Source organism: Zea mays, chromosome 9, assembly GCF_902167145.1.
Source record: "Zea mays cultivar B73 chromosome 9, Zm-B73-REFERENCE-NAM-5.0, whole genome shotgun sequence".
Taxonomy (NCBI): Eukaryota; Viridiplantae; Streptophyta; class Magnoliopsida; order Poales; family Poaceae; genus Zea; species Zea mays.
This window is the reverse complement of record NC_050104.1, coordinates 140,740,407-140,763,733: the sequence shown is the minus strand read 5'-3', so window position 1 is coordinate 140,763,733 and position 23,327 is coordinate 140,740,407. Positions and strand designations below refer to the sequence as shown.

General features: G+C 48.1%; 1 protein-coding gene across 1 annotated transcript; it reads left to right on the top strand.

The window, feature by feature from the left end:
* Window positions 1-1,250: 1,250 nt before the first annotated feature.
* LOC100277158 (uncharacterized) lies at window positions 1,251-3,268 on the top strand. The gene is made up of 5 exons (NM_001350252.1): window positions 1,251-1,608; window positions 1,726-1,856; window positions 2,165-2,410; window positions 2,508-2,763; window positions 2,849-3,268. The coding sequence occupies exons 1-5, from the start codon at window positions 1,344-1,346 to the stop codon at window positions 3,070-3,072; spliced, it is 1,122 nt and encodes a 373-aa protein (NP_001337181.1). The 5' UTR covers window positions 1,251-1,343; the 3' UTR covers window positions 3,073-3,268.
* Window positions 3,269-23,327: the final 20,059 nt, after the last annotated feature.

The window sequence follows — 23,327 nt, the reverse complement described above, 5'->3', positions numbered from 1 at the left end:
CGGTGCCAGCGACGCTCCGACGCTCGATTATGGCAGGATATCGAGCCACCTCGGCTTGGTTCGGTAGAGTTTGAACTTGCTCGTTAAAGTAACGAGCCGAGACAGAGAACCAGCTCAACTCTGCTAGTTTGTGAGCTTGAATTGACTTGTTTAGCTCAGGGCCCACCCCAAAAAAAACAATATACATCTATATAAAAATATAATCAATTATTAGTTAAATGTAAACTAATTTAACACTACAAAAGAATAATAATACTCACAATTTCACATACCACATCAATCCAATATCAAATTAATAAAAGTGATCACTTATTAGTTCATCCAGCACTTACTTTGTTTTTCTAACAAATGATTGCTCGTTCAAGCTAACAAGATAGCTCGAGCTGGCTCATTTCGATTCAGTCGCTTTGAAACCTTTCGAAGTATAAACGTTTACGGACTTACTCAACGAGCAATCTCCATAACATCTCGAGACCCTATCAATCTGGGATAAGTATTCTTCGACGGTTTTATCCCATCCACCATCACCGAGAGAAAGTTTCTGCTCGTCCTCATGGTCTAATAACCCCCCAACCTCTCCTTCCTTTCCATTATGCCCCTCCTCCATATCCATACCAACCGAGTGTTGATGCTCCTCTTTCTATTACTAACCTCCAACGACCAACGCGCCACCTTCTAGCACTGATAAAGCCCCTTCCATCGATGCTTGTCCTCCACAACCCTTCACAGTTTCACTTATTAAATTATCATCACCCATCTCAAATTTAACATATAAGATTGCTCTGTATACAAAAGAACACCTTCCACCACTTTCACCCTGTTCGAAGGGTGTTCTTTGCAAAATATACAAAACAACTAAAAAAATGGTAGATCTAATATGGATAGTGATGATTTAATATGAGCACAAAATATGTTTCTATTTTCTACCATGGAACATACCCGATGCACATAGGAATCTGGTGCATATAATGCATATATTAAATCCCATTATATATTCCTCCCTGCAACATTTTGATGGTGGGCTGAAGTATGTGTGTTATGTACACTAAACTCTTATATACACTAGATATGTTTCTCCCTTCAACTCTTTGGTTGCGGCCTGCGGGCTATGAGCTGGAGTATGTACATCATGTACACTAAACTCTCGTATACATTAGATATGTGTATATGTTTCTCTTAGACTCCATGTTTGTCGCGCTATATAAGTAGGCAAGCTTTTCTTAACCTCGACATCAACATCCTCCTCCACCCGAACCAATCTTGTAGCATTTCCTTCCGCTGCGAACACCCAAACGGCAGCTTTCTACTAGGGGAAGAGAAACGTTTTCTTGTCTCAACGATCGATGCGTCGACCGCACGAGCAGCTGCCTAGATTGGCGTCAGGTCTCGCTCTACTGGCCTGCCTCGCCGTGCTCGCTCGTTCTCGCGTTGCCGGCGCTGGTGGCATGCCGGCGACCTTCATCTTCGGCGACTCGCTCGTGGACGCCGGCAACAACAACTACATCGTCTCCCTGTCGAAGGCCAACTTCCCCCCGAACGGCATCGACTTCTTGGGCCACCAGCCCACCGGCCGGTACACGAACGGCCGGACCATCGTCGACATTCTAGGTGCCATGCGCACTCAGTCTCTTTGCCTGATCTTTGGTGTCGCCCGTGCATTGCATTGCTCGCCAGAATGCATCCTGAACATCTCCACCCTTTCCCTTCCTTTGGACCATGTTTCAGGGCAAGAGATGGGACTGGGAGGGTTCGTGCCGCCGTACATGGCCCCGGAGACCACGGGCGACGCCGTGATGAGAGGCGTCAACTACGCGTCCGGCGGCGGAGGGATCCTCAACGAAACCGGCAGTATCTTCGTCAGTACATGGCCTTCCACTGGAACTGTTGTGTGAAATCCTCGTGCTAGTCTAGCAGCAGTACTACGTACCACAAACATGTGTTTTACCCCCCAACGCTTAGCTAGCTTGTTCCCGCGTAACTTCGGATCATCGCGTCTGCGTGAGTTAGTTCTTCTCTTTTGCGTGAAACACAGAGCTATCAATTAAGTAACGAATCTACAAAAAGGAATCGATTTTAAATTTAAAAAGAAAAGAAATCATTTTGAATGGGAGACACAGGCAGACAGTACGGTTGCCTTGCCTTAACAAAAGCTGTTGCTTGACAGGGTGGGCGCCTGAATCTGGACGCCCAGATCGACAACTACGCGAACAGCCGCCACGACCTGATGGCGCGGCACGGGGAGGTGGAAGCGGTGAGCCTGCTGCGGGGCGCGCTCTTCTCGGTCACCATAGGCTCCAACGACTTCATCAACAACTACCTCACGCCCATCTTCTCCGTGCCGGAGCGCGCCACGACGCCGCCGGTCGCCTTCATCAGCGCCATGATCGCCAAGTACCGCCAACAGCTCACCGTAAGTTCCTCGCTAGCTTGCAGCTGCGCCTGGGCAGTCGTCGTCAGGCATCTCGCAATGCCACGCCTTGTAATTCGCTCTGCTGTGTGCGTTGCAGAGGCTGTACCTCCTGGATGCCCGCAAGATCGTGGTGGCGAACGTGGGGCCGATCGGCTGCATCCCGTACCAGCGCGAGACGAACCCGTCGGCCGGCACGGCCTGCGCCGAGTTCCCGAACCGGCTGGCGCGGGCATTCAACCGGCGGCTCAGGGCCCTGGTGGACGAGCTGAGCGCCGCCCTCCCCGGCTCGCGCTTCGTCTACGCCGACGTCTACCGCATCTTCTCCGACATCATCGCCAACTACGGATCCCACGGTAACGTGAAGAAATTAATCGGGCTACTCGAGCGGCTCTAGCCTAGAATCACATGGGTATTCGGATTCTTGCTGTGCTCGTGCAGGGTTCGAGGTGGCGGACTCGGCGTGCTGCTACGTCGGCGGGCGGTTCGGCGGGCTGCTGCCGTGCGGGCCGACGTCGCTGTACTGCGCGGACAGGTCAAAGTATGTGTTCTGGGACCCCTACCACCCCAGCGAGGCGGCCAACGCGCTCATCGCCCGCCGGATCCTCGACGGCGGACCCATGGACATCTCGCCGGTCAACGTACGCCAGCTCATCGTCACTTGAGTTCAACCGTTGGATCACCAGCCGGTGCTACGGCTCAGCGCTACATATTGATTTGCATTCACTTTTTCCGAAAAGAGATTAGTTTGCCTTTTTTCAACAAAAAAAAGAGATCAGTTTGGGGTGATTCAAACTCCGGTGTAACATCATTTTTCGTGTTTAGATAGCTAGTAGTAGGCAGTAGCACAGTATCTTATCTCGTGCGCGTTGTTCTATTTTTATCTCTGTGCCGTGCGTTCTAGTTCACCATTTGAACTCTTGAGACGTGAACTTATGAAATGTTTTAGGGGTTGTTTGGATACATCAACTAATTTTAGGGGTGTTTGTTTTCTAGGGACAAAAATATAGTTAGTTAGAATTGTCAAACACCCTCTATTTTAGTCCTAAATTGTCAAATACGTAAACTACTGTATTTGATAATTTAGAGATTAAAATAAAATAAAATGTTAGATTAAAAATTAGTCTCTATAAACCAAACACCTCTTAGTATATATCATATTTAGATCTTAGTTAGAATTATTAAATATGACCTAATTACAAAATAAATTACACACATGTAGACTAAACTGTAAGACGGACCTATTTAGGGTGAAAACATGTCGGTTATACTCGTCGGTACCAAATATGGATAATAACAATACTTGTTTTTTGATATGGATTCGAGTATTTTTATAATCAGGACGGATATGGATAGTATATGAATAGTACACCTTCAGATTCAGATCGGATACCGAGAACTACCTGGCAATACTCGGATGTTCAGGTCATATATGGGTACACAGTTTGCGTGTAGCCATTTTTTTCTTTTTCTCCATAATATTATTATAAAATCATAACATTTACATGTAAAATCGGATAAAGATAAAGTTTACATAAAAATCATAGAGCTCGAAGAGATATACAATTTTGTAGTACATCACTTTTTTGTTTGGACAAATCTTTACATTGAAATTATTAAAATAATACCCAAATTTAAATCAAATTAATAATTTGTTTATCATTTTCATGTGCACTTAAGGTTATCTTTATGTGGGAACTTAAGGTTATCTTCTTATATAATATTTATTAGTCTTGGTAATTTATATGCAATTTTGTGTCGACACTGTAATATTTTACAAAATTAATTGCATTTTAACAATTTTCTGCAAAAAGAAATAAATAATACACAAATAGCCTAAAAACTCATGAAATTTTACTATGACATAAAAAGTCTTCTTATGTAATGTTTACTAGTTTTGTTAACTTATTTGCATTTTTTGGTTGAAACTAGAATATTTTATCAATTTAATTGCATTTTGATGATTTTCCGCAGAAAGAAACTAAAAATGCACGAATAGCCACAAAAAATCATAAAATTTTATATAGGCGCAACATATATCCACATAGAATCCTAAAAATGGTTGGACTATAAAATCCATAAGATATCATTTTAAAACTATATTTCGATGTATTAGACTATTGTGTGATTCGAATCTTGTCATTATGTTTGAAATATTGTGTTGGACTGTTTATAATCTTAACTTATTGTTATATTATCATGTCGATCTATGTTCTATGCAATGCCATTTGTAACTGTTGGGAGCCTTCGTCTTCCGAAGGTCCTCAAAAACATGACATAATGTTTCCCAAGTGTAATACACATAGAGGTACCTTCGAACTCAGGATGAAGCTGTACACGATATGGATAGTAGGGTCACGACGAAGGCTGAACTAGCGCCGAAGCTATGCACAAGGGAGCTTCGGCTCAGTAGCAGAAAAAGGAACCGACCTAAGGAGGAAAAGGCTATCTAGTCCTCGTTAGATTGTTCTTAAGTCAATAGTAAACATGAAGGGCATAATTGTAATTTCACACAGACCGCGTCCTGTGCCTATAAATAGATGAACAGTACCCTCGTACTGTTCACGCTGACTGGTACTCGCTCGTGCATCATACTTGTACTTTTGCCTTTTGTCAAGACGAAGGTACAAATGTAATTCAATATTGTTCTTATTTATTCATGATTATATAATAGAAGATATATTAATGATGTCATATGATTATCCATGTTATTTCTTACGTTTCATATGCTTCATCTTTCATTGATATATGCTGTGATGATGAAGGTATGCCCTTCATAACCTTCGTCCGAAGATCGTTATATCCTTAGGAAAATAATACTTCGAAGGACGAAGGGCATTAACCATTAATCTATTTTTGTGTTGCCTTGTTCTTAATTCATAGCATTTGAGAACAAGTCCCCAACATTGGCGCCCACCTTCGGTGTACTCACTTCCACAACCTTCGGCAAAGCACAGACCTTCGACATGCCGCCGAAGAAGATAACAGCGCCAGGGGCTGCACTGCAGCCACTGGACACAAACCAGGAGACTCTCTTTCTGAGAGGCTCGAAGCCAGAAGAGAAAGGCCACCAGTCCAACATTCCAGGAGGAGGAGTTGAACCAGGAGATCAGGGACATGGAAATCATCCACCAACAGGTGCAAAGGAAAAAGGAGAAGATGGCTCGGCTGGCCGATCTTTAAAGGAAGATCGATGAAGCTACTAAGGAAGTGCGTCATCTTGCTCAAGATGATCAAGACCGAAGGCCCCAACACAGAGAGCTTTGTCAAGAGGGTTTATTCAATGAAGATGGATGGTATGATAATTTTAATCATGATACCTTTACTTTTGATGATGCTTCTCCCTTGGCAGCAGAATTGCAGGCTATCCCATGGCCACAATCCTACAAGCCACCCCATCTACCCATGTACGATGGGCACTCAGACCCAAAACAATTCTTGATGAGCTATGAGGCAACAATATCCTCATACGGAGGCAATGCAGCTATCATGGCAAAGTCCTTCGTCATGGCAGTCCAGAACGTAGCCCAGACATGGTATTCTTCCCTTCGGCCAGGGACAATCACGTCGTGGCAGAAGCTCAAGGACATGCTGGTTACCAGTTTCCAAGGCTTTCAGATGAATCCAGTCACAGCCCAGGCTTTGTTCCAGTGCACGCAAGATCATGAGGAATACCTTCAAGCGTATGTCCGAAGGTTCTTGTGACTGAGAGCACAAGCGCCCACAGTGCCTAATGAAATTGTCATTGAGGCCATGATCAAGGGTCTTCGGCCAGGACCTACGGCTCAATACTTTGCCAGTAAGCCCCCTAGACTCTGGAGAAGCTGCTTCAGAAAATGGATGAGTACATCCGGGCTGACAACGACTTCCGCCAAAGAAGGGAGGAAGCTTACAGATTCTCTGAGATGACTAGGGGCTTCGGAGGGAGAGTCCACCCTAGGCATGTCAGATCAATCCATAGCTCCAGTCAAAATGATGACAAAGGAAGCCACCTTCAGAGGCCACAACACACCTCACAGTCTTCGGGACAGTAGCAAAGCTCCTTCAGGCCGCCAGCTCCAAGGGGCAGAGGCGCCAGGGGCTTCAGAGGAAGATATGAGGATCAGCCCAGGAAAATCTATTGCTTATTATGTGGTGAGGACAAGGGCCATACTACAAGAATGTGCCAAATCACTATTCTAAAGCAAAAGGAGATAGCAGAAGCCGAAGCTCGGTAGAATCAGCCAAAGCAGGTCTTGCACACTGCTTCGTGCCACTCTACTTACATACCAGAATATGTGGGCAATCATCCTGCAACTTCTGTTGCTTCGGCTAGCCATTCACAGGCTTCTTGGCCTCAGCTCCCATCGCCACCACCACTGCAACCTACCTATTCTCGAAGCCAGCAGCCAGAAGGGCGCCAGCACTCTCAACAGCAACGTGAATACAGGGAGTAATCCGAAGCTCGTACAGTCAACAACACTGTGCCAGAATCAAAGCATATATATTGAGCGATATCCTGCCTCTGAAACACTTTTATATTCTATGTCATTTTATTTTTTAATAAGGAACAAGCAATGTAAATTTAGTTTTAATTTTTTGTAATGATTTTACTTCTATCAGAATGGAATATATCTTCTTCACAGACTTACGAAGCTCAAAAGTCGTTCCTGAGGGAATGCAGATCTAAAATTGTCGAAGCTACAGAAAGTCGTTCCTAAGAGAGCGTAGCGTAAGTTTTCTGCTCAAAAGTCGTTCCTACGGGAATGCAGAGCTAAAATTGCTGAAGCTACAGAAAGTCGTTCCTAAGGGAACGCAGCGTAAGTTTTTCGCTCAAAAGTCATTTCTACGGGAATGCAGAGCTAAAATTGCCGAAGCTACAGAAAGTCGTTCCAAAGGGAATGCAGAGCCAAATACCGCCAAAATATAAGGCAAAGAAGTTCCAAAGTCGTTCCTAAGGGGATGCAGAACTTATACCGCCGAAATAGAAGGCGAAGAAGTTCAAAAGACGTTCCTAAGGGGATGCAGAACTTACACCAAAAAATAAACGGTGAGCACCGAAAAATCTATATCTATACTACTCCTTAAGAGCTCAAGGAGGGCGTCCACCAAGTCATCACCGTGCCCCCGCCCGCGCGCCCCCGCCTACCCTCGCCCCATCCGCGATCCCTCAGCCATCACCACACCGATCCCCCGCCATCATCGCCCCGCTGCGCGCGACAGTGCCATTGCCCCCGCCCCCATCTGTGATCCCCTGTCACCACGCTGATCCCCCCGCCGTCACCACCCCACCGCGCGCAGCACGGCGAAGATGACGCGGTGAGGCCGTTCCCCCGCCCCCCCCACAACGCTGAAGCCCCGAGACAGCGCCCTTCACCACCCCCTCCGCGCCCGCCCCTCCCCGCCGCGCCCGCCCCCGAGATTGCCGCACGCTGTGGCTGGAGTTCCGTGCCCCCTACACCCTCCCGCACGATATCACCTCCGATTTGTCCTGCCAGGAGGTCCTGACCCCACCACCCAGATGCCCTCGTGCACGCCGCCGATTTTGCCTGCCTGAACTCCCCACTACCCCCATTTCTTCTCCGCCATGATGCGCGAGCTCAGGAGGATGTTCGTGGCGCACAACGGCAAGAGATGGGCACACAGGGATGAGCTGCCGACGAAGCCCCCGTTTTTTCCCTACTTGGTCTAACTCGACATTTGACGAGCTGCCGACGAAGCCGCGTGACACGCCATCTTCCGGTCGCCTGCCTGTTTCGCTGGCCTCCTCCACTCCGGCTTCCTCCAAGGAGAATGGCTCACACCCGTACGTTTGGCCCACCTGGACGGGTGGTGGCCGGCCGCCGCTGCCCTGCCCTGCACAGCCTCGATCTGTCTGTCGGCCCGGCGTTCGCGCCCGGGCGTGTGGACGTCGACTGGCCCGTGTTCCCGGCCTGCCGGCCAGACGGACCCGATCGTCGTGGCAATCATTCCGGGAGGCTCCGGTCACGATTCCTGCCGGTCCGCCGGACAAGGCCAACCTGTTCTTCTTACGCTTGTCTCAAGTTTGTTTGTCCTATCATCTGGGACTGGGGGGTACATGCTGTCAAGCTGACCAATTTCGCCTGCCTGAACTCCCCACTGCCCCCATTTCTTCTCCGCCATGATGCGTGGGCTCAGGAGGATGTTCATGGCGCACAACGGCAAAAGACGGGCACACAGGGATGAGCAGGGCACTGCCTTTGCCTCTACATCTACATCTGTCAGCCCAAACATATGAGCTGCTAGGTATCATGTTCTTTTTTCCATGTTTATCTATCCCTCACCCATGTGGATATTGTGCCAGTGTTTGTGCAGCTGGTGATCAGCGAGATCGACTCGTCGGCCACTACCTTGCTGCAGGCCGTGAAGCTGCTCGCGCTGCACCTCACTGGAGACAAGGTTAGTGAGCTGGATCTGAACTATGTCGCCTCTGATCTGCCTTTAATCATGCTCTGCTGGTCTGGATCTGGGTCATTGGTATAGGAGTCATTGTGGTAGTAGAGTTAGATCTGTTACTGCTTAACTAAGTATTATGGTCTGAGTTAGATCCTGTGCATCCTGTGCATTGCTAGATGTTACGGAGTGACATGCTGATAGTCGGTTGCTACAACCATTTTAATTGAAAGCATGAACTCGTTTGCACCATGGATACTATGATCTTGTGTTTTCTATTTTGAATGGGTTTCCATAAAACTAACAATCATTCGATAATGTATAATTTCTCACTGCTGTTAAAATTACCCTCTCCTTACCATGAAGGCATAGGGTTTACTGTTAGTCGTGACTTGTTCACCATCTATTAATGAAAAAAATGATAGGACGCTGGTAAAATTAGTGGAACAACTTGGATCGAGGAAGTGGTCTTACATAGCACAACTGCTGCCAGCAAGAGTGGGGAAGCGATACAGAGAAAGATGGCACAACCATTTGAGGCCAAACATCAAGGTAAACTTCTTCCTTAATTAGTTCAACTTTTTTCAGTCTGAGGACATCCTTCGCTTTGACGTAGATGACACATAACCAATTACCAATACGGTTCCATTGCTTCTCAATCTGTAGTGAAGAAAAAGTATGTGTTCTTTTCAATTTGTTTATCCAGTTCTCTGATTTTTTATCTTAACACTTTCAGTAATATTTAGAATGGTCATAAGTCAAACTAAACTTCCCCAGCGACAGCGATTCAACGAACAAGAACCAAGCCAACAGTTATGCAGTATAGAAATCTACTCCCAGTCCCGGGGAGTTTGATTAGAAATCATGAATGTTCAGTACCTGGCTCAGTTTTTATTAGCAGTGTAGTGAGACCAAGAGCATGATGCTTCAAAGAGGAAATTTGTTTAAGGCATAATAGGTTATATTCTTGTTGTCTACTAACATCAGATGCATTCGTTGATGTCTTGATGAGCTGTAGCAGGTTAATCTCTATATCTATGTCACAACATCATCAACTTCACTCTTCACTTGATGCGCTAATGTTACCTGTACCGATCTTCTACAGGGAACCAACTTCCAGTGCCTCCTGTACCGATCATCGGCAAGGGAGTGCTATAGGAGGAGGTTAAGGTGAGTTTTGTCGCGACTAACGGTGAGCCCACGACTGCGGCCGCGTCGAAGCTGGTCTGGTGGAACATCGTGGAGCAGATGACGATGACACCGACATCCTGCGCCTCTGCTACGATGCTGCCGACCAGGACGCGGACCCCTCTGTCGCGCGCGCTCTACAAGTCTAGATCCATCATTGTGCTCAGCAGGACTGACTTCCTTAGGCCATACATGGTACGATTCTTGCCCCCGTCTTCTTATCTATACTGCTTATCATTTCTAATCCATCCATGGGCTTAATGTTTCTTGATTTCTCTATATTTTTTCTCCTTGCCTAGCTTTTGCTTTTGCAGTTAAGGTGCCTTAAAATATGTTTGAATTTTGGTTCGTAAAATATTAGGTCACCAGCTTTCTTTAGATAATTTGTCACTCGCCCTCTAAATATTCTTAGACACCAGGAGCTCGATTAGATCATGAGCGTGGTAGGCACTTCTATGACATATTAACTTAGAAATTTCCCTAACAATTTACCATTCAGTGAATCTATTTAAGGCTTACTTCAGTCTAAAGCACTCTTAGCTAGATCTTTTACTTTCAACCGTAGACTATTTTGAATGAGTTGATGCTCCACCAATTCTTTTGTAGCCTCCTTGCTCGACTCATGATGAAAACCAAGATGTAATATGCCACAAACCTAATAGCGTAAACAGGTAAATGTAACAGCAGCATAAAATAATTTCGGCTTGCATTTTCTGTGTTACCTCCAACAGTACACTTAAATGTAAACATAAAATTAAACAGACCATGGTTTCTTCGCCCCATATGTGTTCACATGCAAAAACATGCCATTTCAATTCGTTCACAGCCCATGTTTCATCAACCCATATGCAGGTGTGAAAAAATGCATAACAGATTCCGATTGTTTTTTTATCAATTACTGTATATTTTGTGAATCACAAATCATATAGATTTCAATCCTTATACATAGGTAGTTCCTCTACAAGGATGATTCAGGCCAAATAGAAGTCGCGACAGGGAAGCTGACGTGGCAGCGAAGAACAACATAAGTCCTAGAGTAAAATTTTGATTGTGTCGTGGGCGATGGCGTCTAGCAGAACTGCAGAAGGGCAACATCTAGCAGAAGGTAAGGCGACGTCTGAATGGCGGATGGGCCTGCGAGAGATTTGCTGGGCTGGCGTAACACAGTTTGGGGGAACCAAAATTGTCCCTGTTTGTAGCTACAAAATAGGAATTTTTTGGGGCTATGAAAAGTTGGGGAAGGTTTGAGAGCCCTGTTGGAGGCTTGAATTTTCATGTTCCCTTTAATTCTAGGTTAGGGGACATTTTAAGAGACCTCTTGGAGATGCTCTTAGGCTACATTAGAAGCGTCCATAAAGGCCTTATTTGTTTCATCCCGGAACCAGGATTGAGGAGGATTTTGACTTATAGCGGATTTAACCCCCCTCAATTATTATGAGTTTGAGACAAAATGAATAGGGCCTAAATAAAAAACTTCCTGATATGCTTATTATTGTTTGACTACATTTAGCACCACCTATTTTGATTATTATTGCTATCATTTTAAAGGTATGTGTAAACATCCACTTTTAGTGATGCTAAGAAAAAAATGGTCCTAGAGTAACATTGTATTGGTTGTTGACAAAAAATGTGAGAAATTGAGGTCAATAATAATATATGTGTTGTTTGTTTACATGTACTCATTGTGCACTAATATTTTATCATATAATTTGTTTGTCGTCGCAACGCACGGGCGTTTACCTAGTAAACGATGAAGAAGGCTCCAAAGTCGTTCCTAAGGGGATGCAGAGCTTGTGTGTTTCAGTGTGGGCGTGTGGGTGTGTGTCTTCGGCATCCTCATCATTTTGCATCATATCATCACATCACTTCACATAACATCACATCATACATCATATTGCATCAATGACACGAATTGAATACGAAGTCTATCTTCGGCGAATGCTTCGTAAAAATGAAAATATGCTAAGGCACGAAGTAAGCTTCGGGAAATACAGTTTCATCAGCTTTGTTACAAAAGAGGGGATCCTTTTTTGCGAAGCATGGATATTTTTGCGAAGCATTAATCTTTTTCTTTATGAAGCATGAAAAGAAGGGAAGATGTTTTTTCGCCGATGGCTCAAAAATGGTATGTATGTAAAGTTTCATGCATCGCAAAGAAATGAATTACAATAATTTACATTTTCGATTCAAAGCTATACACTTCAAATATTACAATCTTGTTACAATAAAAGTACAATATCCAGTGTCTCATACATTGACCATCTCAAAATGTTTTTATAATAAGTGCTATTCCTCTTTAAGGACTTTCTCTGCAACTTCGTACAGTAATTTGTTAACAACTTCATCAACAACAGATTCAGCCATGTTTATAATGTCCAGCGCTTCCTTCATTTTTGGATCCGCTAGGGGATCGAACGGTTCCGGCGGCGGAGATAATTCAGCTGAAGTAGGAAAAGTTAATCAGTCCGAAGCAACAAAAATAAATGTCGAAGCTAAAAAACAAAAAGCAATACATATACGTTTTTCACGCTCTGCAGCTTCTTCAGCTCGCCTTGCTTCTGCTCGGGCATCATGGGTATCTTTTTCACTTTTCTTTATAATTCCGTGGGCCATCTCTCGGCCACCATTCACCCAGACATCATTGAATTTTTTTCGCCCATCAAGGTTGCTTCAGCTGAAGGATCCTTCGTATCATTTATGGAAAAGGCAGTTTCGGTCTAGGCCATGGTTTTAATATGGTCGCATCCTGCCTTCTTCAAGATAGCTGAAATTCCCCGCGCACCGGAAAATGTACATAGATCCCAGCGATCACTTAAAATTTCTTCGAAGGTCTCGGCCTCCCCACTTATCCATTCAATAACGCCTTTGGGGTCGCCTCGTATGAAGTTTTCTTCGGTAGAGTAGGCGCCCACGTTGGCAAAACTAGCTTTTATTTTCTTCACACAGTCCAAGGATTTTTCAAAACATCTCTCCTTGGATGTGCGAAGTTCTTCAACATTTTTCTCTAAATGATTTTTCCAATATTCGCTGATTTCTCGGTTAGCTTCAGCGAGTGCGCATTTTTTTAGTTTCGGCCAGTTGCCTCTGAAGGTCTTCAATTTCAATCTTTTGGGCTTCGGCCTGAGCTCTGAAGCTAGCTTCATCTTCTTTGAATTTGTTAACCAGAGAAATTAAGATTTTGTCTTTTTCAAGACCTTCGTTTCTCAATTCAATCACCTCTGAACGAAGGTTGTTCAGGGCCATTGTATAGCTTTCATCCTCAATATTTTTCTGTGCCCTAAGGGCATTACTAAGAATCAAGCCCTATAAGTGGAGGAAAGAATTAAGTATGACAAATGAAATACCTCATTTTAAAATTCAAATTTAACTTTTATACCTTTATGCTATTGTATGCCAGGCTATCAGCAAGTTCATCCTTCGATAAAATCGAAAGGCCGTCTTCCAGCTTCGGGAATCCGATGCTTTTACCTATCTCCCGACAAACAGATATTTCTTTGTTATCCGAGAGACAGTACAAAAAATCTTCTTCGCCACTACCATTGAACACTAACGCCCCTTCGGATATTTCAATTTTTGGGCATAGTGTCGTGCTTCTAGCATTTCTTCCTGGGATAGTTCTTTTCCCAAAGCATGACGAATAATGTAGTCAATGCTTTTAGCTTCGGGAGCAGAAGCTTCGATCTTTTTAGATGCAATTTGCTCTGCCGCTTTTTCTTTAGGGGCGGCAGGTTCCGTATCGGCGGGCACTGAAGGCCCAGCTTCGGCTTCAGTTTGAACTTGCGCAGCTTCGTCTTTTGCTTGCCTAGTTTCAGCTTCGGCCTATGACTTGGTTTCAGTTGGCGCGACTTTCTTTACAGGAGCAGGGCTCAACGCTTTTGTAGTCTCCAGTACTGCATCCAGTACGTTGGCCATCCTTCTCCTCTTAGGAGTTATAGCAGAAGTCTTCTGCATCTTCGGCATATCTGCCTCTATCGAAGGGCTCAGAATCTTTGGCATTTTTTCTTCAATCTTCGGCTCTTTAGCCTTTTCAACCTTATCTTTGACTGGTCCAGCTATATGCGTCTTCGGCATTACAGTTGGTTCTTCAGCGCCCTGTACAGTCGAAGCAGTTTGTATTGCTTTGGCTGCTTGAAAGTCGCCTAGAGGGGGGGTGAATAGGGCGAAACTGAAATTCTCAAAAATAATCACAACTACAAGCCGGGTTAGCGTTAGAAATATAATAGAGTCCGCGAGAGAGGGCGCAAAACAAATCGTGAGCACATGCGAAGTGAGACACGATGATTTGTTTTACCGAGGTTCGGTTCTCGCAAACCTACTCCCCGTTGAGGAGGCCACAAAGGCCGGGTCTCTTTCAACCCTTCCCTCTCTCAAACGGTCCCTCGGACCGAGTGAGCTTCTCTTCTCAAATCACTTTGGGAATCAAACTTCCCGCAAGGACCACCACACAATTGGTGTCTCTTGCCTCAATTACAAGTGAGTATGATCTCAAGAAAGAATGCGAAAGAAAAGAAGCGATCCAAGCGCAAGAGCTCAAATGAACACTACAAATCACTCTCTTTAGTCACTAAGGCTTTGTGTGGAGTTGGGAGAGGATTTGATCTCTTTTGGTGTGCTTTGCAATGAATGCTAGCTCTTGTATAGTGGTTGGAAGCTGGAAAACTTGGATGACTTGAATGTGGGGTGGTTGGGGGTATTTATAGCCCCAACCACCAAACTAGCCGTTTGGTGGAGGCTGTCTGTTCGATGGTGCACCGGACAGTCCGGTGTGCACCGGACAGTCCGGTGTGCACCGGACAGTCCGGTGCGCCAGCCACGTCACCAAAGCCGTTGGGTTCCGACCGTTGGAGCTCTGACTTCTGGGCCCGCCTGGATGTCCGGTGGCGCACCGGACATGTACTGTAGAGTGTCCGGTGCGCCAGTATGGGCGTGCCTGACCACTGCGCGCTCTGGCGCGCATTAAATGCACCGCAGGTAGCCGTTGGCGCCTGAAGTAGCCGTTGCCCCGCTGTTGCACCGGACAGTCCGGTGTACACCGGGCAGTCCGGTGAATTATAGCGGAGCAGCCCAAATGAATTCCCGAGGCTGGCGAGTTCCTGAGGCCGCTCTTCCTTGGAGCACCGGACAGTCCGGTGAATTATAGCGGAGTTGCCTCTGGAATTTCCCGAAGGTGACGAGTTTGCGTTTGGAGTCCTCTGGTGCACCGGACATGTCCGGTGGCACACCGGACAGTCCGGTGCGCCAGACCAGAGGTGCCTTCGGTTGTCCCTTTGCTCTTTTGTCGAACCCAATACCTGGTCTTTTTATTGGCTAAGTGTGAACCTTTGGCACCTGTATAACTTGTACACTAGAGCAAACTAGTTAGTCCAATTATTTGTGTTGGGCAATTCAACCACCAAAATTATTTAGGAACTAGGTGTAAGCCTAATTCCCTTTCAATCTCCCCCCTTTTTGGTGATTGATGCCAACACAAACCAAAGCAAATATAAAAGTGCATGATTGAACTAGTTTGCATAATGTAAGTGCAAAGGTTGCTTGGAATTGAGCCAATAAATGTTACTTACTAGATATGCATGGATTGTTTCTTCATTATTAACATATTGGACCACGCATGCACCACAAGTTTTGTTTTTGCAAATTCTTTTGTAAATTCTTTTCAAAGTCATTTTGCAAGATAGTCAAAGGTAAATGAATAAGATTTTTGAAAAGCATTTTCAAGATTTGAAATTTTCTTTGTTTCAAATGCTTTTCCTGTGACTCAACAAAACTTCCCCTCAAATAAATTCTCCTCTTAGTGTTCAAGAGGGTTTTAAGACAACAATTTTGAAAATACTACTTGCTCCCCCTTTAGAACATAAAGATATACCAATTTGAAATTTACCAATTGAAAATCATTAATTTTTAAAATTAGGGTGGTGGTGCGGTCCTTTTGCTTTGGGCTCATATTTTCTCCCCCTTTGGCATGAATCGCCAAAAAACGGAATCATTAGAGCCCATCTTCTAACTACTTTCTCCCCTTTGGCAAATAAAACATATAAGTGAAGAGTATACCAAAGATGGAGAGTGAAGCGAAGCGACGACGAAGGATGAGTAGTAGAGTGGAGTGGAAGCCTTTGTCTTCGCCGAAGACTTCAATTCCCTTTCGATATACCTATGACTTGGTTTGAAATATACTTGAAAACTCATTAGTCATAGCATATATAAAAGAGATATGATCAAAGGTATACTTATGAGCTATGTGTGCAAGTTTAGCAAAAGAAATTCCTAGAATCAAGAATATTGAGCTCATGCCTAAGTTTGGTAAAAGATTGTTCAACAAGTGGCTTGGTAAAAATATCGGCTAATTGATCTTTAGTATTGATGTATGAAATCTTGATATCCCCCTTTTGTTGGTGATCCCTAAGAAAATGATACCGAATGGCTATGTGTTTAGTGCGGCTATGCTCAACGGGATTATCCGCCATGCGGATTGCACTCTCATTATCACATAGAAGAGGAACTTTGGTCAATTTGTAACCATAGTCCCGCAGGGTTTGCCTCATCCAAAGCAATTGCGCGCAACAGTGGCCTGCGGCAATATACTCGGCTTCGGCGGTAGAAAGAGCGACCGAATTTTGCTTCTTTGAAGCCCAAGACACCAAGGATCTTCCCAAGAACTGGCAAGTCCCCGATGTGCTCTTCCTATTTATCTTACACCCCGCCCAATCGGCATCCGAATAACCAATCAAATCAAATGTGGATCCCCGAGGGTACCAAAGCCCAAACTTAGGAGTATAAGCCAAATATCTCAAGATTCGTTTTACGGCCGTAAGGTGTGATTCCTTAGGGTCGGCTTGGAATCTTGCACACATGCATACGGAAAGCATAATATCCGGTCGAGATGCACATAAATAAAGCAATGAACCAATCATCGACTGGTATACCTTTTGATCGACGGATTTACCTCCCGTGTCGAGGTCGAGATGTCCATTTGTTCCCATGGGTGTCTTGATGGGCTTGGCATCCTTCATTCCAAACTTGGTTAGAATGTCTTGAGTGTACTTCGTTTGGCTAATGAAGGTGCCCTCTTGGAGTTGCTTGACTTGAAATCCTAGAAAATACTTCAACTCCCCCATCATAGACATTTCGAATTTCTGTGTCATGATCCTACTAAATTCTTCACATGTAGATTCGTTAGTAGACCCAAAGATGATATCATCAACATAAATTTGGCATACAAACAAATCATTGTCAAGAGTTTTAGTGAATAAAGTAGGAACGGCCTTGCCGACTTTGAAGTCATTCGCAATAAGGAAATCTCTAAGGCATTCATACCATGCTCTTGGGGCTTGCTTGAGCCCATAAAGCGCCTTAGAGAGCCTATAAACATGGTTAGGGTACTCACTATCTTCAAAGCCGGGAGGTTGCTCAACATAGACCTCCTCCTTGATTGGTCCATTGAGGAAGGCACTCTTCACGTCCATTTGATAAAGCTTGAAGCCATGGTAAGTAGCATAGGCTAATAATATGCGAATTGACTCAAGCCTAGCTACGGGTGCATAGGTTTCACCGAAATCCAAACCTTCGACTTGGGAGTATCCCTTGGCCACAAGTCAGGCTTTGTTCCTTGTCACCACACCATGCTCGTCTTGCTTGTTGCGGAATACCCACTTGGTTCCTACAACATTTTGATTAGGACGTGGAACTAAATGCCATACCTCATTCCTAGTGAAGTTGTTGAGCTCCTCTTGCATCGCCATCACCCAATCTGAATCTTGAAGTGCTTCCTCTATCCTGTGAGGCTCAATAGAGGAAACAAAAGAGTAATGCTCACAAAAATGTGCAACACGAGATCGAGTGGTTACGCCCTTATGAATGTCGCCGAGGATGGTGTCGACGGGGTGATCTCGTTGTATTGCTTGGTGGACTCTTGGGTGTGGCGGTCTAGTTTGTTCATCCTCCTCGTCTTGATCATTTGCATCTCCTCCTTGATCATTGTCGTCATCTTGAGGTGGCTCATCTCTTTGATCTTCTCCTTCATCAACTTGAGCCTCGTCCTCATTTTGAGTTGGTGGGGATGCTTGCGTGGAGGAAGACGGTTGATCTTGTGCATGTGGAGGCTCTTCGGATTCCTTAGGACACACATCCCCAATGGACATGTTCCTTAGGGCGATGCACGGAGCCTGTTCTTCACCTATCTCATCAAGATCAACTTGCTCTACTTGAGAGCCGTTAGTCTCATCAAACACAACGTCACAAGAAACTTCAACTAGTCCTGAGGACTTGTTAAAGACTCTATATGCCCTTGTGTTTAAATCATATCCTAGTAAAAAGCCTTCTACAGTTTTAGGAGCAAATTTAGATTTTCTACCTCTTTTAACAAGAATAATGCATTTGCTACCAAAAACTCTAAAATATGAAATATTGGGCTTTTTACCGGTTAGGAGTTCATAGGATGTCTTCTTGAGGATCCGGTGTAGATATAACCGGTTGATGGCGTAGCAGGCGGTGTTGACTGCCTCGGCCCAAAACCGATCCGGTGTCTTGTACTCATCAAGCATGGTCCTCGCCATGTCCAATAGAGTTCGATTCTTCCTCTCCACTACACCATTTTGTTGTGGGGTGTAGGGAGAAGAGAACTCATGCTTGATGCCCTCCTCCTCAAGGAAGCCTTCAATTTGAGAATTCTTGAACTCCGTCCCGTTGTCGCTTCTAATTTTCTTGATCCTTAAGCCGAACTCATTTTGAGCCCGACTCAAGAATCCCTTTAAGGTCTCTTGGGTATGAGATTTTTCCTGTAAAAAGAACACCCAAGTGAAGCGAGAATAATCATCCACAATAACTAGACAGTACTTACTCCCGCCGATGCTTATGTAAGCGATCGGGCCGAATAGGTCCATGTGTAGGAGCTCCAGTGGCCTGTCACTAGTCATGATGTTCTTGTGTGGATGATGAGTGCCAACTTGCTTCCCGGCTTGGCATGCGCTACAAATCCTGTCTTTCTCAAAATGAACATATGTTAGTCCTAAAATGTGTTCTCCCTTTAGAAGCTTATGAAGATTCTTCATTCCAACATGGGCTAGTCGGCGATGCCAGAGCCAACCCAAGTTAGTCTTATCAACTAAGCAAGTGTCGAGTTCAGCTCTATCAAAATCTACCAAGTATAGCTGACCCTCTAACACTCCCTTAAATGCTATTGAATCATCACTTCTTCTAAAGACAGTGACACCTATATCAGTAAATAGACAGTTGTAACCCATTTGACATAATTGAGATACGGAAAGCAAATTGTAATCTAAAGAATCTACAAGAAAAACATTAGAAATAGTATGGTCAGGTGATATAGCAATTTTACCCAATCCTTTGACCAAACCTTGATTTCCATCCCCGAATGTGATAGCTCGTTGGGGATCTTGGTTTTTCTCATATGAGGAGAACATCTTCTTCTCCCCTGCCATGTGGTTTGTGCACCCGCTGTCGAGTATCCAACTTGAGCCCCCGGATGCATAAACCTACAAAACAATTTTAGTTCTTGACTTTAGGTACCCAAACGGTTTTGGATCCTTTGGCATTAGAAACAAGAACTTTGGGTACCCAAACACAAGTCTTGGAGCCCTTGTGTTTGCCCCCAATAAACTTGGCAACTACCTTGCCGGATTTGTTAGTAAGCACATATGATGCCAAAAGTTTTGAATGAAATGTCATGATCATTTGATGCATTAGGAGTTTTCTTCTTAGGCAACTTGGCATGGGTTGTGTCGAGGACCATAATTAGGGGTACCCTCAAGATGCCTAATTCTCAGCTGGTAACCCCCATCAGCATAAAGCTGCGGAGGCCTGATGGGTGCGATTAAGTCAGGGATCAGTCCATACGAGCGACTCGATCACGCCTCGCCCGAGCCTAGCCTCGGGCAAGGGCAGCCGACCCCGAGAGGTTTCCGTCTCGCCCGAGGCCCCCCTTTTAACGGCGGACACATCTCTGGCTCGCCCGAGGCTTTGCCTTCGCTAAGAAGCAACCCTGACTAAATCACCGCGCCGACCGACCGAGTCGCAGGAGCATTTAACGCAAAGGTGGCCTGACACCTTTATCCTGACGCGCGCCCCCCAGCAGAGCCGAAGTGACCGCCGTCACTTCGCCGCTCCACTGACCGGTCTGACAGAAGGACAGCACCGCCTGCGCCACTCCGACTGCAGTGCCACTTGACAGAGTGAGAATGACAGGCAGTCAGGCCTTGCCAAAGGCGCCATAGGAAACTCCGCTCCGCCCGACCCAGGGCTCGGACTCGGGCTAGGCCCCGAAAGACGGCGAACTCCGCTTCGCCCGACCCAGGGCTCGGACTCGGGCTAGGCCCCGGAAGACGGCGAACTCCGCTCCGCCCGACCCCGGGCTCGGACTCGGGCTAGGTTCCGGAAGACGGCGAACTCCGCTCCGCCCGACCCAGGACTCGGACTCGGGCTAGGCCCAGAAGACGGCGAACTCCGCTCCGCCCGACGCAGGGCTCGGACTCGGGCTAGGCCCCGGAAGACGGCGAACTCCGCTCCGCCCGACCCAGGGCTCGGACTCGGGCTAGGCCCCGGAAGACGGCGAACTCCGCTCCGCCCGACCCAGGGCTCGGACTCGGGCTAGGCCCCAGAAGACGACGAACTCCGCTCCGCCCGACCCAGGGCTCGGACTCGGGCTAGGCCCCAGAAGACGACGAACTCCGCTTCGCTCGACCCAGGGCTCGGACTCGGGCTCAGCCCCAGAAGACGACGAACTCTGCTTCGCCCGACCCTAGGGCTCGGACTCCGCCCTGGCCTCTGCCGAACGACCTCCGCCTCACCCGACCCAGGAGCTCGGGCTCGGCCTCGGCCATGGAAGACAGACTCGACCCCGGCTTCGGAGGAGCCTCCACGTCGCCCGACCTAGGGCACAGGCCCGCCACCATCACCCTACCCCGAGCCGACTCGGGCCGCAGAGAACAAGACCGGTGTCCCATCCGGCTAGCTCCGCCAGATAGGCAATGATGGCGCCCCGCTAGCCCTGTGACGACGGCGGCTCTCAGCTCCCTTACGGAAGCAGGGGGACGTCAGCAAGGACCCAACCGCTCCGACAGCTGTCCCTCCGCCAGGCTCCGTTGCTCCTCCGACAGCCACGACATCACACCAGCAGGGTGCCAAGACCTCTCCGGCTGCCACATTGGCATGTACTTAGGGCGCTAGCTCTCCCCCCCGCTAGACACGTAGCACTCTGCTACACCCCCATTGTACACCTGGATCCTCTCCTTACGCCTATAAAAGGAAGGACCAGGGCCTTCTTAGAGAAGGTTGGCCGCGCGGGGACGAGGACGGGACAGGCGCTCTCTTGGGGCCGCTCGCTTCCCTCACCCGCGTGGACGCTTGTAACCCCCTACTGCAAGCGCACCCGACCTGGGCGCGGGACGAACACGAAGGCCGCGGGATTTCCACCTCTCTCACGCCCGTCTCCGGCCACCTCGCTTCCCCCCTTCGCGCTCGCCCACGCGCTCGACCCATCTGGGCTGGGGCACGCGGCACTCACTCGTCGGCCTGAGGGACCCCCCGGTCTCGAAACGCCGACAGTTGGCGCGCCAGGTAGGGGCCTGCTGCGTGTTGACGAGCAGTTTCCCGTCAAGCTCCAGATGGGCAGTCTCCAACAACCTCTCCAACCCGGGACGGTGCTCCGTTTCGGGAGTCTTGAGTTCATGTCCCTCGACGGCAGCTACGACATGATACTCCTTCCACCGCCGCGCGACAACGACAATGGCGACTGACAACCCGCCCGCCGGCGGCGGAATCGACGACATCTTCCCCGCGTGGTGGAAGAACAACATTCGAGCTCGCCCCGTCCTCTCCCCCGCCATCGGAGGAGGAGGCGGGGCAACCAAGGCCGAGCGGGAGGCCGCGCTTCGTCGGCTGTCGAGCGAATCGACGTCCCCAGCGCCCCAACGGGGGGCGCGTTGGGCGTCGACCTCGCGTTTGAGACGAAGGCGAGCGCCGTCCCCCCGCGACACGCCAATCCCGAGCAAGTGGACGATGCCAGCGAGCTCGCGGAGGGCCTGCAGGACGTCGCCCTCATACCTAAGACGACGGCGCAATCAGTCCCCGACGTGACTATGTCGCTCCTCGTCGACCAAAAGGTACTGACTGATTCCCATCCTACGTCATTTCGACTCGGCCTCAACCCGCCTAGCGACCTCGCTTTGGCGGGCGCTCTCGTTGAGGCGAGTGCAACCCCTCTGGGGTTTCACATGCGGTCGCCTTGGGACCGATTGACGGACGTCTCGACCTACGGGCCCTCTGGGTCCGAGGAAGATGACGATCCCAGCATCTGCTGGGATTTCTCTGGATTTGGCAACCCCAGTGCCATGCGGGACTTTATGATTGCATGTGACTACTGCCTCTCCGACTGTTCCGACGGTAGCCGCAGCCTTGACGACGAGGACTGCGGCCCAAGCCATGAATGTTTCCACGTCGAGCTAGGGGATCCCTCCGAAGGCAACCATCTCGGCATGCCGGAGGACGGTGATCTCCCTAGGCCGGTGCCTCGCGCCGACATCCCGCGGGAGCTAGCTGTGGTCCCCGTTCCGGCGGGGGGTCACGACCCACAGCTCGAGCAAGTCCGCGGGGCACAGGCCAGGCTCGACGAGGGAGCAGGAGCGCTCGAGTCGATCCGCCGGGACGTCGGGCAGGTATGGGTGGGCCAACCCCCGGCCGGAGAAATACGTCACCTGCCCTAGGGTTTCCAGCACCGCGTCGCCAACGACGTCAGGGTCAGGCCGCCACCCGCATCCAGCGGGGTCGGTCAGAACCTGGCAGCCGCAGCGATGCTCCTCCGCGCGATGCCGGAGCCATCAACCACCGAGGGTCGGCGAATCCAGGGAGAGCTCAAGAATCTTCTGGAAGGCGCTGCGGCCCGACAGGCCGAGAGCTCTGCCTCCCGAAGGCAGGGATACCCCTCGGAACCTCATGCCGCGACTTCCTGATTCATGCGGGAAGCCTCGGTCTACACCGGGCGCACGCGCAACACCGCGCCTGCGGCCCCGGGCCACCTCGGCAACGAGCACCATCGTCGCGACCGTCGGGCCCACCTCGACGAAAGGGTGCGCCGAGGCTACCACCCCAGGCGTGGGGGACGCTACGACAGCGGGGAGGATCGGAGTCCCTCGCCCGAACCACCCGGTCCGCAGGCCTTCAGTCGGGCCATCCGACGGGCGCCGTTCCCGGCCCGTTTCCGACCCCCGACTACTATCACAAAGTACTCGGGGGAAACGAGACCGGAACTGTGGCTCGCAGACTACCGCCTGGCCTACCAACTGGGTGGAACGGACGACGACAACCTCATCATCCGCAACCTCCCCCTGTT

Bases quoted from the DNA above. Each gene is read 5' to 3' on its own strand.
- LOC100277158 (NM_001350252.1), top strand. From the start codon at position 1,344: ATGCGTCGACCGCACGAGCAGCTGCCTAGATTGGCGTCAGGTCTCGCT. The intron at 1,857-2,164 runs GTCAGTACATGG...GTTGCTTGACAG, and splicing joins ACGAAACCGGCAGTATCTTC to GGTGGGCGCCTGAATCTGGA. The intron at 2,764-2,848 runs GTAACGTGAAGA...GTGCTCGTGCAG, and splicing joins CGCCAACTACGGATCCCACG to GGTTCGAGGTGGCGGACTCG.